The sequence below is a fragment of the Drosophila ficusphila genome, unplaced genomic scaffold (assembly GCF_018152265.1).
Source record: "Drosophila ficusphila isolate 14025-0441.05 unplaced genomic scaffold, ASM1815226v1 contig_414, whole genome shotgun sequence".
NCBI classification, from domain to species: domain Eukaryota; kingdom Metazoa; phylum Arthropoda; class Insecta; order Diptera; family Drosophilidae; genus Drosophila; species Drosophila ficusphila.
This window is the reverse complement of record NW_025064328.1, coordinates 21,104,794-21,121,260: the sequence shown is the minus strand read 5'-3', so window position 1 is coordinate 21,121,260 and position 16,467 is coordinate 21,104,794. Positions and strand designations below refer to the sequence as shown.

The 16,467-nt window shown below is 41.0% G+C and overlaps 1 protein-coding gene across 2 annotated transcripts in view; it reads left to right on the top strand.

Annotated features, from left to right (window-relative positions):
* LOC108101620 (laccase-5) overlaps window positions 1–16,467 on the top strand; it is a 54,520-nt gene that overhangs the window by 22,154 nt on the left and 15,899 nt on the right. For both annotated transcript variants that reach the window (XM_043208318.1, XM_043208317.1), the window contains exon 4: window positions 7,862–8,046. In XM_043208318.1, coding sequence (XP_043064253.1) covers window positions 7,862–8,046 — 185 coding nt within the window. The remainder of the gene's footprint in view (window positions 1–7,861; window positions 8,047–16,467) is intronic.

Here is a 16,467-nt window from a genome sequence, read left to right as displayed (position 1 = left end):
AAGATTTTTTGAGTACAGAGCGTTCAGCAATGCAAATGGAGGAAGGTTTTTTTTTTAAATTATCTACAGATATATGTTTGAGGTGGACAATTTCATCTTTCAACTCTTCGGAAACATCAGCTACATACTTCTACGTACTGAATTCTCCGGCAGACGTCTGGAGAGTATCTTCATCCAACGTGGTGAATTTCCATAAAAAAGAGAACACTTGTTCAAATTTTTTATTGCTTGAGATCCTTCACTTCGTCAAGTGCTTCTTGTATTGCAGAAAGGTATTTCGCGAAAGGTTTAACGGCGTCAAGTCTTGCAGACCATCGCGTATCGGACTAACTGTGAAGGGAAGAGGGAATTTTCTTTTGAAGGAGTTCCCATCGTTGAGGGCTTGTACTGAATATGTTAAAACATTTCTGAACGACTCCGAAAAATATTATAGCTATATAGTTATAGTGAATAGACAGCGTATGGATTTTCTTCACAAATGATGCTTTGCGCCCCTTGGTACTGACCACTCATGTTTCTTGCGTTGTCATATCCTTTTCCCCAGCAGTCTATCAATGGAATTTTATATTTGCCCAACGTTCCACGGATCAGGTTCGCGATGTCTCGACCAGTTTTTTTTATTACAATCAGCAAAGGTCAGGAATCTTTCCTTGATTGTAAATGTCCTTTCTTTTTCATCGAAACGAAGGAAGCGCAGCACAAAAGTTGTTTGTTCCACATGCGAAGAATCAGGCGTTGAGTCAACAATCACAGCATAATATTTTGCATCTTCTCGTTCTTTCAAAATTTCTTCTTCTACATGTCGGGCACACAGTTTACAGTTCATTTTGGATTTTATGAGACAGATAGTGGACTTGCAATCGATGTTCCCGTTGTTCGGATTTCCGATGAGATCACTAACTCCCCTTAAAGCCAAACCTCTTTCTCCCAGAAACAAAATTGTGTCCAGAATTCTTTTCAAAATTGCTCTCCATTTCTTCGCTTCGCTTGCTACTTGCATGGTGTTGTCCATCATGCATCAACTGAAGAGTCGTTTTCAAGTCTTGTTTCAAAAGCACGCCATTTGACATAGCATTGAATATTTCTTAGGGTCCACATCTTAGCGATTTCTTTAAAATATCGCTGACCATTTTTTTGTACACAGTTTATTTGAGTTTTCGCCAAAAATCCGGGCCCCTCTCAGAAGTCCGGTCCCGGGGGGAAACACAAATATTCGCAGCTGATTTTCACAGATAACACTAATTAAATATTGATTAATATTTAAAAAAAATTTCATTATTGACCAATTTTGGCAACTTTTACCTTTGCAGAGGGGCAGCTTCAACACAATCTACAAACCTTCAACTTTAATATTCACTTCACTTTCGGAATTAAAACGATTGTTTTTGATTATTTTTTAACCATTAACTTAACGATTTCAAAAGTCATGCGCACGCTTTCAGTTGATCGATTGGCTTGCGCGCTCACTTTGCGCCCCAATTTCTCCGCGAATATGTGGAGCAAGACAAAACTAATACATAATTGCTTTTAAAGCCTAGTTCTATTGATAAACAGATGCGCCAAACTTGAAATCAAAATTCCAAAATTGAGTTTTTGATTTTTATACCCTGGAAAACCAAAAGGGTATTATAATTTCAGTCAGAAGTTTGCAACGCAGTGAAGGAGACACCTCAGACCCCATAAAGTATATATATTCTTGATCAGCATCACGAGCAGAATCGAAATCCGTCTGTACGTCTGTCCGTCTGTCCGTCTGTCCGTTTCCGCGCAAACTAATCTCTCAGTTTTAAAGCTATCGTGCTGAAACTTTCCCAAAAGTTGTGTAGTGTTTGCACGCAGTATATAAGTCGGAACGGGCCGGATCGGCCGACTATATCGGATAGCTCCAATACAAGAGAATGAAATAAAAAATTCTCACTCTGTTGTTTTTGATCAGATCGACTTGAATTCTTCAAGATGGCGTTTTCTAACTGTTATTGAATTTCGGATTAAATTTGAACAAAATCGGATAACTCTATCATATAGCTGCCACAGGAGAGATCGAAAAATATATATAGAATTAATGGAAATAAATTGATAGCATCGTTGTTTTCTATCCCACGAGCTTGATTTTTTGAACATCAAGTTTTTAACAACCCTTATATTGAGAAAAAAGTTTCATAAAAATCGGACGACTATATCTTATAGCTGCCATAGGAAAGATCGAAAAAACTATATAGATTTGTTTATAAATAAAATGATAACATCGTTGTTTTTCATCAGACAAGTATGATTTTTGGAGTAGAGAGTTTTCTTACGACTCTTGAATTACGAATTAAATTTGATCAAAATCGGACAACTATATCATATAGCTCCACATATAGTCGAAAATATGGAAAATGAATAGAAAAATCGTTATAGCTTCGATGTTGTTTAGCCTTTATGCATTTTGTTCGACATATTTGATGACTGCAAGGGTATATAAGCTTCGGCTTGCCGAAGCTAGCTTCCTTTCTTGTTTGTCTATGGGACTGACCACTGTGCCATGGTACAATTACACTGTGAGACAAAAAAATGTTTAAGTTGATTTTTTTCTTATTTTTCACTTCTACTAATCAAAATAAGAATATAAGTTTGTGGATTTGTTAATATCAATAGCCAATCAGCTTTTACGCACACTCAAATGTCCCAAAAACGCGCGTTTTTGCATATTTCACAGCCTTATAATCACATATTGGGAAAATATTTTTTCACCGTTATAAGCGTTCATGCAAGTTCAATATCTATTAATTAAGATGTATAAAGCAAATATACCGTTAGGCTTTTATCTTCCCGTTACCGTTATCGGTTTTCTGCTCAACTCGGACGTTCATTTTATGTGCAAAAATCGTTTCTGCTCAACTCGGTCATTTATTTTTTATGTCCAAAAATCGTTTCTGCTCAACTCGGACATTCATTTTTTATGTCCAAAAACTGTTTCTGCTCAACTCGGACAATTTTTTGCAATTTTCTGCTCAACTCGGCTAGCCCCACTACCTTGTATACATAATTGTACCATGGCTCTGACATTCGTTTTTAACGTGCAAAAAGCGTTTTCGCGCAGCTCGGACATACATTTTTTATGTGCAAAAAGCGTTTTCGCGCACCTCAGACCATTTTTTGAAATCAATTGCGCACCTCGGTTAGCCCCCCGACTGTCTGCTGCAATGTAAACAATACTCTCAGTTTTGAAGCTATCTCGCAAAAGGTTTATTAAAAGTTGTGTAGTTATTGCACGCAGTTCCGATTTCTAGAACGTGACGGATTGGGATATTTTTTGGATAGCTCCCATAGGAGAGATCATATCGGTTTAATGTCTTTTTATACCCTTGCAGAGCAAAAGGGTATTATAATTTCAGTCAGAAGTTTGCCACGCAGTGAAGGAGACACCTTAGACCCCATAAAGTATATACATATATTCTTGATCAGGATCACCATCTGAATCGAAATATGTATGTACGTATGTCCGTCGGTCCTTCGGTCCGTCTGTCCGTCTGTCCGTCTGTCTGTTTCTATGTAAACTAGTTGAAGGTGACAATGTCGGAAAAAATTGTATGGAAAAGAGAAAAATATGGCTGAAATGCGTATTTCTATCATAATGTTTTTTTTAAATAATGTAAGTAGCAGGTGGCAAAACATAATTATAAATTAATTAATTTTAATCTAAATGGCGAATTCCATTTTTCTTTTCCCTCTTTTTGAAAACTTTTCTATAACTCTCTCGATGTCAATACTGATTTCGGAATGCGTATGTAGCAATGCTAGGCCAGTTAGTCTTAGGAGGAGAGATAGACAAGGGAAGAAGTAGGGCAAGGAAGGACTGGCGACACGCTGTAACACGTAGGTTTCCGAAGTTCACGCCAGTTCACTCGGTTCACGCGATCGCCCCTATCGTCTTATCTATCTATCGTCTATAGTCTTAGCTTCGATGTTGTTTAGCCTTTATGCATTTTGTTCGACATATGTATTTGATGACTGCAAGGGTATATAAGCTTCAGCTTGCCGAACCTAGCTTCCTTTCTTGTTAGATGGTGTTTTCTTACAACCATTGAATTTTTAATAAAATTTTATCAAAATATTTATCTATCTATCTATCAAAATGTATATCTATCTCATAGAACTGTCATAGGAAAGATCGAAAGATCTATATAGAATTAACGGAAATAAATAACATCGTTTTTATACCCTTGCAGAGCAAAGGGTATTATAATTTCAGTCAGAAGTTTGGATCGCAGTGAAGGAGACACCTCAGACCCCATAAAGTATATATATTCTTGATCAGCATTACGATCTGAATCTAAAATTCGTCTGTACGTCTGCCCATCTGTCCGTCTGTCTCTCAGTCTTAAAGCTCTCTTGCTGAAACTTTCCCAAAAGCTGTGTAGTTGTTGCACGCAGTATATAAGTCGGAACGGGCCGGATCAGGCGACTATATAGCTCCCATACAAGAGATTGAAATATAAAACTAACTAACGCAGTTGTTTTTGATCAGATCGACTTGATTTCTCTAGATGGCGTTTTCTAAAAACTATTGAATTTCGGATAAAATTTGATCGAAATCGGATAACTCTATCATATAGCTGCCATAGGAAAGATCGTAATTTATGTATATAAATAATGGAAAAAAATTAAACGTCGTTGTTTTTTATTCCACGAGCATGATTTTTACAACAACGACTTTTTAAACTACCCTTGAACCGAGAAAAAAATTTCATAAAAATCGGACAACAATATCATATAGCTGCCATAGGAAAGGTCGAAAAATCTATATAGAATTAACTGAAATAAACTAATAACATCGTTGTTTTTCATCAGATGATTTTTGAAATATAGAGTTTTCTAACGACTCTTGAATAACAAATTGAATGTCATTAAAATCGGACGACTATATCATATAGCTGCCATATAAACAACAGTCGAAAATATGAAAAATCAATAGAAAAAACGTTATAGCTTCGATGCTGTTTAGCCTTTATGTATGTATGTTGTTCGACTGCAAGGGTATATAAGCTTGCCGAAGCTAGCTTCCTTTTTTGATTTTCATTATGCAAGCATGATTTTTGGAATATAGAATTTTCATCGACTCTTAAATTTCTGCGTTTCTGCGCAACTCGAAATTTTTTTTTTTTCGGCTTTTTGCGCAAGTCGGTATCGCCCGTTTAGCCTCTATGTATTTTGTTCGACATTCGACATATGTACATACATAGCTTCGGCGAGCCGAAGTTGACTTCCTTTCTTGTTAAACAGAATATTGCAAAAATGTCTTGGAATTTTTTGAATTGACCCACAGTACTCATGTTCCTTTTGGGCCCAAAACTTAAGTTCTCAGACCATAATGATAAACAAAGTCAGGGGCGTATTTAGATTTATTAAAAGGTGGTCAAAGGAATTTGATGGTTTTTACGTCACAAAGACTTTATTAATTTCATTAGTCCGACCAATCCTGGAGTATTCGCTAGTTTTAAGTACCCAAAATGGAGTAAATATAGTCCGAATAAAATTTGTGCAAAATAACTTCTTACTATTTGCTGTACCTGGCCTTAACAAAGATGTAAATCTTAAATTACCATGTTACTCTAGTAGACTTTTACCTATTATTTTACCATCCTAATCCAACCGTAGAATAATGCTTGAACCTTTTTTATTAGGTTAACTCATTTACGGGGAAGTGGAGAGACCAGTTTAACTGGGTCGTATACATTTTCCGTGCCTAATAGAATCACCACGAACTAACTACATCTTCTTGCTTTGAATCATTGTAGAGCTTACTATTTTATGCATTAATATTTAAACGCTTATGTAATGATTATAATAGACTTAACTATTTAATTGTCCCTTAACAAAAAATTAAGCTTAGCAGTTGTAACCTCGCAAACGAAACTTTCCTCTTTTCACAATGTCACAAGGACACCGGAGCGTATCCTGCGTCAAATCCGTACGCCGTGATAATATATTCCTCCAATAGGGTTAACGTTACAAGGCTTTGAAAATTTTAGATAACACTCTTTCTCACTCTTAGCTTTATTCTTATATATTCGTCGATATTGTTCTTATATATCGACTTGTGGACGTACCACGCAAAAACGTTGTTTTGAACTTGAATAATACATCATCCATTGATGATTGTTTGAAGAAAAAATTACAATAAATATGAAATCAAAAAAAGTGACTATTAACCAGGGGCGGAAGCAGGGGGGTGGTCCGCGCCGCACCCCCTCCCCCTCTCAGACTTTTTCAAAATGCCTAACAGCACACGGTCTTTCCACCATATAAACTAAACAAATTTTTGATCGGACCCCCCCAAACTGGGTCCGCCCCTGCTATTAACCATTGTTGATGATTTCTAATTGATTAACAAATGAGTTATACATGAAAATGGAGAAAGATTCTATGATTTTCATCCTGCATCTGGCTAAGAACGTAATATATATATTTATATACAATTTACAAAACCTTTTTATAATTATATATTTTTTTATTGAAAGAATTTTTGACGCCTAGGCGTCCATAAATATTAGTTTATAAATATTTCTTAAAAATAAAAATTTTTGATTTGAGTTATGTTTTTTAAAATTTTTTAAAATCTTGTTGTCTATTAAATAACAGCGATGTTATGAGTGACAGATTACGAATTAAATTTCATGCAAATCGGATGACTATATTGTAAAGATACTATAGTAAAGAATATATAATATATATTTTATTGGGCCTTAGGGGTCATCTTCCCCGCAAATTATTCTCCCGACTGAAAATATCATATAAATCCATCTGCTAGAGTATACAAATAACAAACAAGAAAGGAAGCTAGCTTCGGCAAGCCGAAGCTTTTATACCCTTGCAGTCATCAAATATGTCGAACAAAATGCATAAAGGCTAAACAACACCGAAGTTATAACGATTTTTCTATTCATTTTCCATATTTCCGACTATAGATCATATGGGAGCTATATAATATAGTTGTCCGATTTTGATCAAATTTAATTCGTAATTTAAGAGTGGTAACTAAACTCTATATTTCAAAAATTATACTTGCCTGATGAAAAACCACTATGTTATAATTTTACTTCCGTTATTTCTATATAGATTTTTCGATCTTTCCTATGACAGCTATAAGATATAGTTGTCCGATTTGTATGAAACTTTTTTCTCAATATAAGAGTTGTTAAAAAACTTGATATTCAAAAAATCATGCTCATGGGATAAAAAACAACGATGCTATCAATTTATTTCCATTAATTTTATATATATTTTTCGATCTCTCCTATGGCAGCTATATGATAGAGTTATCCGATTTTGTTCAAATTTAATCTGAAATTCAATAACAGTTCGAAAACGCCATCTTGAAGAAATCAAGTCGATCTGATCAAAAACAACAGAGTGAGAATTTTTTATTTCATTCTCTTGTATTGGAGCTATCCGATATAGTCGGCCGATCCGGCCCGTTCCGACTTATATACTGCGTGCAATAACTATACACCTTTTGGGAAAGTTTCATCAGGATAGCTTTAAAACTGAGAGACTAGTTTGAAGAGAAACAGACAGACGGACAGACGTACAGACGTTTTCTGATTCTACTCGTGATGCTGATCAAGAATATATATACTTTATGGGGTCTGAGGTGTCTCCTTCACTGCGTTGCAAACTTCTGACTGAAATTATAATACCCTTTTGCTCTGCAAGGGTATAAAAAGGAAGCTAGCTTCGGCAAGCCGAAGCTCTCCGTAAATCCGTCACTGTATAATACCCTTTGCTGTTCAAGGGTATTAAATAAATGGAAAACAAATACTCAGAAATATTTTTGTATTGTACGATATTGAAAAAATGAAAATATATGATTTTTTAGGAGAGCGCTACGATTTTATTATAACCGCGGACCAACCTGTTGGAGCGTATTGGATTCAGCTACGTGGACTTGGCGAGTGTGGTATTCGTAGAGCTCAACAACTGGCAATTCTGCGCTACGCTCGTGGACCCTATCAACCTGCCTCTTCACCGCCAACGTACGATGTAGGAATTCCGCAAGGTGTGGTAAGTATCATCGAGGTAAAGAATTACAGTTATTAATTTGCCAAAATACAAAGCGGATTCAAAATTAGCTAAACTAACTTAATTGACGTATTGAACATAACCTCCAAAGCACGTTAAAATTAATTTTTTAATTTAGTTAACAACTAACAAAATGATTTTCACATGAATAAATATTAAGTTGCGATGAGTTCTTGTATATACGACAAACACACGTTAAAAACTACTTTATAGCATTCTGAAAATAATTTCAAATAATAACAATGTAAGTAAATAATGGGGTTTCTTAATAACAAAGATTGATGTAGGCTTAGTAAGACTTAGGCCCTTCACTGTCCTTAACCACTTGGATGGACTCTCTTCAAAAGTTTTGAAATATCTCATAAAACTGTGCGATTTACCCTTTTGATCCGCCCATTTTTCTGGTAACTCCTGTACTGCTCCAAGCATTATCAGCACTGATTTTCTTTATGTGATCTGCAAACATGGCGGTAAGGGCAGAATCTTTGTAAGAAAAAATGCGCACAGGGTTGCCAAATATATTAGGATTTATATTATTATTACATTTCACGATTTTCTTCAGTGTTCTACCGCAGATTGTAGTTTAGGTAGCGAAAAAATATGAACTTCGGGAATGAGTCCACTATTGCACATTTGTGTTTAGATTGCATCCGATTGCTTAACATTTTGCCCTAGATGGATAGGGTAGACGGTTCCCTGCAGTTCCAAAAGCTCTTCGTCGATGACATGGACGACGACGCACCGATGACATGGGAATCAGGCACTGGTGCCGCACCGATGCAATTTCATAAAGACATTTGTATGGGATCTCCGTTTTTTGTATGCATGACGCTCTGGGTGACCATTTTTTCCGTTTCATCGAACGAGTCATCGGTGGCTTATACGAATTTTGTATGGAGTATTCGTATAAGCCATTGATGACTTCGTTGGTGACGTGGGGGAGACAATTTCACCGATGGCTTCTGGGAGGATACCCTAGTAAAATCATTAATGTCAATGTCTAAAAATGTCATCTCCAAATTCATATGAAAAACAATATATAGGGGAATGTCGTCAGGGTTGGACACACTTTCGACCCTTGCCCATAATTATCGTTTTAATAAGAATCAAGATCATTTGCGTAAATAGTTTGAAAGGTAAAGGCAAAAGGTATGTCTGACGTCTGACATTATGTTGTGAAATGAAAAACATAGAAATGGCGAGTATTTAAAAAAAAAAAAAAATGTAGTCAGGCTTGGCCACTGTAGTCAGGGTTGGACACTTGAATTGCTACTTCAGAAAAGTAGCAATAAAAGAGGACATTATCCATGGAACAGGTATATTTTATGTCTTTTGACTCTTTTTTATTGTGAACAACAAATTTTACAACCAAGTATGAAAAAAAAAAATTAATTAGATTCGCAATTAGGACAAACAAAATAACTTTTTGTCATTTTGGCACAATTGAGGTGGACGTCTCTTTTACATTCTCTACATGCAACAGAGTTGTTCCGATTCAAGTGTCGTGGCATTGTTTGAAGCATATTATGCAAAAGTCTGTAAAAAACATTGGAAAAATTAAAATATTCTGACAAAAGGGAAAAAACCAAGGGTGTCCAACCTTGACAACAAAAAGTGTCCAACCCTGACAACATGAGTCATAACCCTACCGCACAACATAACCACCAAATCGCTTTATTTAGAACAAATTTTTTTTTAGGATTTCGTTAAGGGGGAACCACTTAACGTATTTTTAAACTCACCCTGCGGATGACATATTTTCCGCTGAATTATGCCACTTTTTTTGCGCATTCTCCGAAACTTTTTTCGTCACTATCACGACACTATGTCAACAAAACAGGAAAATTAACAGTTCTGGGATGGCACTTGGCATGAAAAGTTTCCCACAGTGGAAACAATTAATACCACATTCGCACACAGATGGCGATAGTTGGTTTATTAGAAAAATGGCAAGTGTCCGACCCTGACAACTGTCCAACCTTGACGACATTCCCCTATATATATGTATGTATTTATTTTTTTTTATTTTATAAAATACCTTATTTCGTAACAAAATAGATAAGTTGATAAATAATATGAAATTCAAAATTTTTTGTTTACCATTTATATGTGGTTACAACTTATAATGGCTTCTGACGAATATTCGCAGGGCAGCGTCTGTATTGCCTCCGTCTCCCTTGAAGCGGTTTAAAAAATATTTTTATTATTACATATTATATATGACTTTTTTGATTTAAAACTTACCTTTTGAAACGAAAATATCGGACATATGGCTGAATCTTGAAAAGATTTAAGAAGATTTAAATAGGTTTTTAGTTAAAAAACATACTATTTTTATAATCTAAACGACACGTAGAGGATTTTTAAACACTCTCTGCTGCCCGTTGCACAAATTAAGTAATTTCACAACCAATCGTCAACGCTCTACGCAAAAGAATGACGCAGGTCAATTTCATTTTTCACCCTTTGCTCCGTTTTTTTTCGTTTTAGTATACCCTTTTTTTGGGTTGTAGCCGACCATAAATGACACGCGAGTTACATATATTATATCTATATTTGTAATCAATGTTATGTCATGGTTACCCTTATTCAATAATTTAAATAATATTGTATATACAAAATATATTGGGTTGGCAAGAAAGTCATGTCGTTTTTTTCAATATTTCGTCAAGAACGGCCGATGGTCGACCAGAACGTGGGGCGTCTTTAACTCCAAAATCTCCAAGCCTGAATTTGGCAAACCAGCGCTGACATTGGCGATCACTCATGGCATCTTTACCATACACTTCGCACAATTTTTCGCGAGCTTCGACCGCTTTTTTTCTTTTTCGGAAGTAAAAAAGCAAAATATGCCGAAAATGCTCACTTTGGTCCTCCATGTTTAATTTGCTATAGCTTCCACAAATGTTATCGAATAATTACCAAATTTTCGTCGATAGTACCTAAGACAATAAGCTTTAAAAAGATACTAAAATGTGTGACCCTGGTGCTCGATTAGTCGTAAATAAATTAGATTAAAAACGATTACTAAAACGACATGACTTTCTTGCCAACCCAATATATAAGTTTATATATATAGTATACCTAATGACGCCGATCTAAATTCCAAGTGGAGTTGCCTTTAACACTCTTCACCGAAACGAGAAATACCAGATCCCGTAGCGTAAGAACACATCAATTTGACAAGCATAAATGAGCGTTGTGTGAGCGTTTTATTCTGTTGGGGAAAGCATACAAACTTAACTTTAACCTCAACCTATATCTTTTACATACCGCAGTATTTCCTCCCTTCTCTCTTGGAATCGCCGATCGGAGTAACCGTGGCGCCAATCTTAGCGTAGCTTTTTAGCACATAATGTGACCAATCACAAACAAATATAAATCACTAACAAATATTAAACGTAGCGCGTACTTCAAAATACTGACTGACTATCGATACTTAACAGACATTATCATTAACATTATCCGTTCCGCGACATCCCGGCCCCCGTGAAGCGACCGCATTCACAACATCCAGCACAGCTAGCTTCGAAGCGGGGCGGATCATCCTGGCTCGATCGTCAGTCCGTACCGCCGCTCGTCTGGGCACTCCATCTACTCCAGTGAACACCTCCTCCACGATCCCTCGTTTCCATTCTCGACGTGGTATGGCCGGATCGCAGATGAACACTAAGTTTCCTCGGCGCAGGGGCTCGACATGCTTACACCATTTTTCCCTGCGCACAAGAGTAGGCAAATACTCGTGTACCCATCGCTTCCAGAATCGGTCTCTCATCATCCTGGCCAGTCGCCACTGCTTCTTAGTGGCGCACTTCTCCAACGGCTGTCCATCCCCTCCGGGTAGATCCGGCAAATTGGGTACTCCTTTCAGCAAGTCGTTGGGTGTCAGTGGAGCTTCCTGGTCCACCGTGACTGGCAAGTGCGTTAGTGGGCGAGAATTGACTATGTTCTCCGCCTCGATCAACAGATTCTCCAAAACATGTTCCTTGGGAGCCAGCTCCCTCATCGTATGCGCCAGTACCTTCTTGACGCACTGCACCATCCTTTCCTAGGCGCCACCCTCAGATGGGTTCGCTGGACAGTTGAAGATCCATTCTACTCCTTTAGACGACAGCTCGCCTTGGATCTTCTCTGGCTCGAAAACCTCGTTGAATCTTCGGGCCTCTCGATTGGCTCCAACGAAGTTCTTACCATTGTCGCTTCTTAACTTGACCACCGGTCCTCGCCGACTCATAAAGTTCCTCATAGCGATGATGCAGGAATCTGTGGATAAATCATGGGCCATCTCCAAGTGGATCGCCCTCGTGGTTAGACAGGTGAACAGTGCCACCCACCTCTTCTCAATGCGACGTCCGTTCGTCACGTGTAAAGGTCCAAAATAATCCAAGCCTGTGTACTTAAATGGCCATCCGTTGGCCTCTAGTCGGTCCTCCGGCAGTGGTCCCATTATTGCCTGCATCGGTTGTGCCCTCCGCAACTTGCAAATGCGGCAGTCAGCCATCACCTTCCGTAGCAGCCTCCGTATATTCGTTATCCAGTACTTCTTCCGTATCTCGCCTATGGTCGCATCCTGGTTCTGATGCCCCATCCTTTCGTGGTAATGGCGTACCACCATCTCCGTCAGCGTGTGTCTGTAGCACAGTATAATTGGGCGCCGGGCACTGTATGGGACACATGCAGCGGCGTCGATCCTTCCCCTTACACGCATGACTCCTTCGTCGTCGAAATACGGGAACAGCCCTCGCAGTTGGCTGCCTTCTTTCGGGATCTTTCCCGTCTCGTCTCTCTCTTCCCCAGAGAACGCTTCCCTTTGCGCCCACCTGATGAGTTCGCGCTCTGCCTTGGCGCATTCGTTGGCCGTGAGTCCATACTCCTCACTGTCGATGTCCATACTAATGGCCGCGACATCGTCGGATGAATCTGAGAACCCAAGCCGTGGTCCTCACAAGACGGTTGTAGTTCGAGAACCTCTGGAAAGATATAAAAAACCCGTTTGCAGTCACCAAGGCAAACTCACATGGCATCTCTTCCTCGTCGCTCGCTTTCGTATGGTGACTACCACTCGAGGAACTCTTCGGCCAATTCTCCTCTGGTTCCCGTAGGAACGTCGGCCCGCATAACCATCGTGACCCTTGACTTAGGTCCACATGGCGTTGCGGTCTGGTTGCGTCGTCTGCCACGTTTTCGGCAGTTGGAACCCATCTCCATTGGGATACTTCCGTCGACTCCAGGATTTCTGCCACCCGGTTTCCAACGAATTGCTTATACCGCCGGTGGGTGCTGCTTATCCAGTGCAGCACGGTTTTGGAATCCGTCCATAGTATGCATCCATTTATTTCCAAACTGTGTTCGTGTCTCACAGTGTTCATCAGCCGTGTCCCTAGCACGGCCGCTTGAAGTTCCAGTCTCGGGATGGACATTGTCCTCATCGGAGCACATTTCGTTTTGGCACACACGAAAATCGCCTGCACATCGTCGTTTGCGTAGGTGGCCCGCCAATACGCCGTCGCAGCGAACGCTGACTGACTGGAGTCCACGAAGACGTGCAGCTGTAGTGCTCGTACTCGTCCAGTTCCAAAGTAATAACGTGGACATCGAAACTCTTTCACATAACTCATCTCTTGCCGCCAGCTCTCGAATGCGGCAGCTAGCTCGCCTGGCAACGGCTCGTCCCAGGTGACTCCTCTCCGCAAAATCTCTCGCATTAGTAACTTGGCGGTTACCATGTAGCTGCTCAAAAAACCAATCGGGTCAAACGTGGACATCACTAGACTGAGGAACCCCCTTTTGGTGGGGACCCGTTCCCCGGTCATCACGTTGCTGGGCACCCGGTGGTATTTATCGAAAGTCATCTGAAGCTGGATGCCAATACATGCCCAATACTTTCTGCTCGGATTCGATCCACTCGACGTTCTCGTTGGTCCCTTGCGGATTTAAGGCTCTGACCACTTTCGCCGAGTTGGAAGAGAACCGGCACAAATCGAACCCGGCACTCGCATGTATCTCTCTTACCCGTTTTGAAATGGCGATAGCTTCTTCCTCATCTCCGAAGCTGTCTACGTAATCGTCCACGTAGTGGTACTCATTTATGGCCAGGACCGGGATCGGTATCCACGTACCTTGATGCGTTGACGGTCTTCACGTGCTGCGCTGAGCATGGCGAACACGCTGCTCCAAATGTCATCACCGTCATCTCGTAGATCTCCGGGTCATTTTGGTCGTCTCCGTGCCTCCACAGGAATCTCTGAGCGCATCTATCCTGTGGCTGTACCAATATCTGGTGGAACATCTCCTTGATGTCTGCACAAACTCCCACGGCTCCTTCCCGAAAATGGAAGAGGACAGCCGGGAGTGACTTGTAGTTCTGAGGGCCTTTCAGTAGTGCTGAATTTAGGGATACGCCGTTCACTCTAGCTGCTGCGTCGAAAACTAGGCGGATCTTCCCAGGCTTGTTTGGGTTCTCGACCCCGAAGTGCGGCAGGTACCACAACTTGCCACTGTTACCATAAGTGACCTTCTGCTGCCCTAGTCGACGTGCGTATCCTTTCTTGACGTAGTCATCCATAATTCCATTGTAAGCCCGCGCGAAGTTCGTATCGCGCCTCATTTTCCTTTCGATGTTGACGAGTCGCTGCAGTGCCATGCTGTAACTATCTGGCAGTCTCACCTCGTCATCTTTCCATAGCAGCCCAGTCTGGTATCGTTGGCCTATCCGCTTAGTCGTTCCCTCCAAGATGCCCAGGGCCCGTTCATCGTCGCTGGCTGCGACCGGTGGCGCTGGCTTCACTCCGAAGTTTTCAATTTCGAAATAATCGCTGACCATCTTCTCCAGAGCGTCATCCTGAGTAACGGCTAGAAGGCACGATCTCTCCATCAGTGGACTCGCTTGACGTCTCACTGGTCCGTACAGTACCCATCCTAGCTTGGTAGCTGCTGCGTATGGTCCTCCTGCCCCGAAACTTCTGGTCTGTAGGGGTATTCCTAGGTGCGCGTGATCCAGTCCAATAAGGACCCTTGGCGCTGCGTTATTGTACGGCTTTACTGGTAGGCGCGCGCTCGGCCTTGCCGCCTTCACATCTTCCCGACGTAAACTCTGCATCGGAAGATTTAGATTGTTTACTGCGTACACGTTCCTTAATCCGTGTCGCTTCGGTTTGCCCGCTCCACTGATCTGCAGACTAACCATCGTCGTAGGCTCTCTGGCAGACTTACCGCCGAACCACTGTACATTTAGCTGTCGATTCACACCATTGAGGTGTAGGCTTCGGACGAGCTCCTTGTCTATGAGCGTCACAGACGATCCCTCGTCGAGCAGTGCATATGTGTCCACCTGCTTGTTCTCCCCGTACAGCGTCACGGGCAGAATTCGGAATAGCAGATGACCTCCATCCGAATCGACACAACTAAGGTTCCGGTGCTGCATATCATGCCTGTTTGGACTCTCATTTTCCTTGCTCCCTGCGCTTCTCAGGCTTGTTGCATGGGACGTGGAAATGTTATTCATTGTTGGATCCTCTAACTGCGGCATCCGCTTGCGTTGACTGATGACCTCGTGCAGCTCCCTTCTCTGGCTGCTCCGTAGCTCCCTCTTGTGGCCACCGTCTGACTGTGGTGTCCGTCTGGGGCTGCCGACTTCGTCATGCAGCAAGTAATGATGCTTCCTCTGGCATCCGTAGACATTACACGCACGGCTTCTCTTGCAGAACCGTGCCATGTGCCCGGTTTCAAGGCACGCGAAGCAGATCCGATGTTTCTTGATGAACTCCATCCGCATCCTGACAGTGGCGTGATGGAATTCCTTGCAATCCTTGATGGCGTGTTGCCCTTCACACATGAGGCAACCTCTGGGGTCTTCCCCTCTGGGATCTCCCCCGATGATCACTTCGCATTGGATGATCCAAGTTTGCGTTCGCATGTAACACCCTTCGCTTTGGGTATTTACTGCTCCCGTCCGTAATGGTACACACCAGCTTGGCGAGCTCACTTAGCCACTCGCTCAAGTGTGCTACCGTTGGATACGGTTTTATCGTGGCCGCGTGTCTGGCCCAGTCCAACCTCTTACTTAGGGGCAATTTGGTGATCAGCTCCTCCATCAGGGTGGGATTTCCTAGGTGCTGGTCACCGCTGGCGGTTGACTGTAGAAACGCTGCGAGATTGCTCACCCTTGAGGCGAACGACACAATCCTTCCAATGTTGTGCTCCTGAATTGGCTGTAGCTCCTGTACGCTCTCCAGTTGACTCCGGATCAATTGCTCCGGACGTCCATAACGGAAGCGTAGCTGATCCATTACAGCTTCCACGTTGTTTGGATGAATAAGCAGTGATTTGACTGCCGTCCTCGCTTCACCCTTCAGAGCTTTCACTAGCCTTTGGTTGTTCTCTAATGGTGTACACTGATATGCT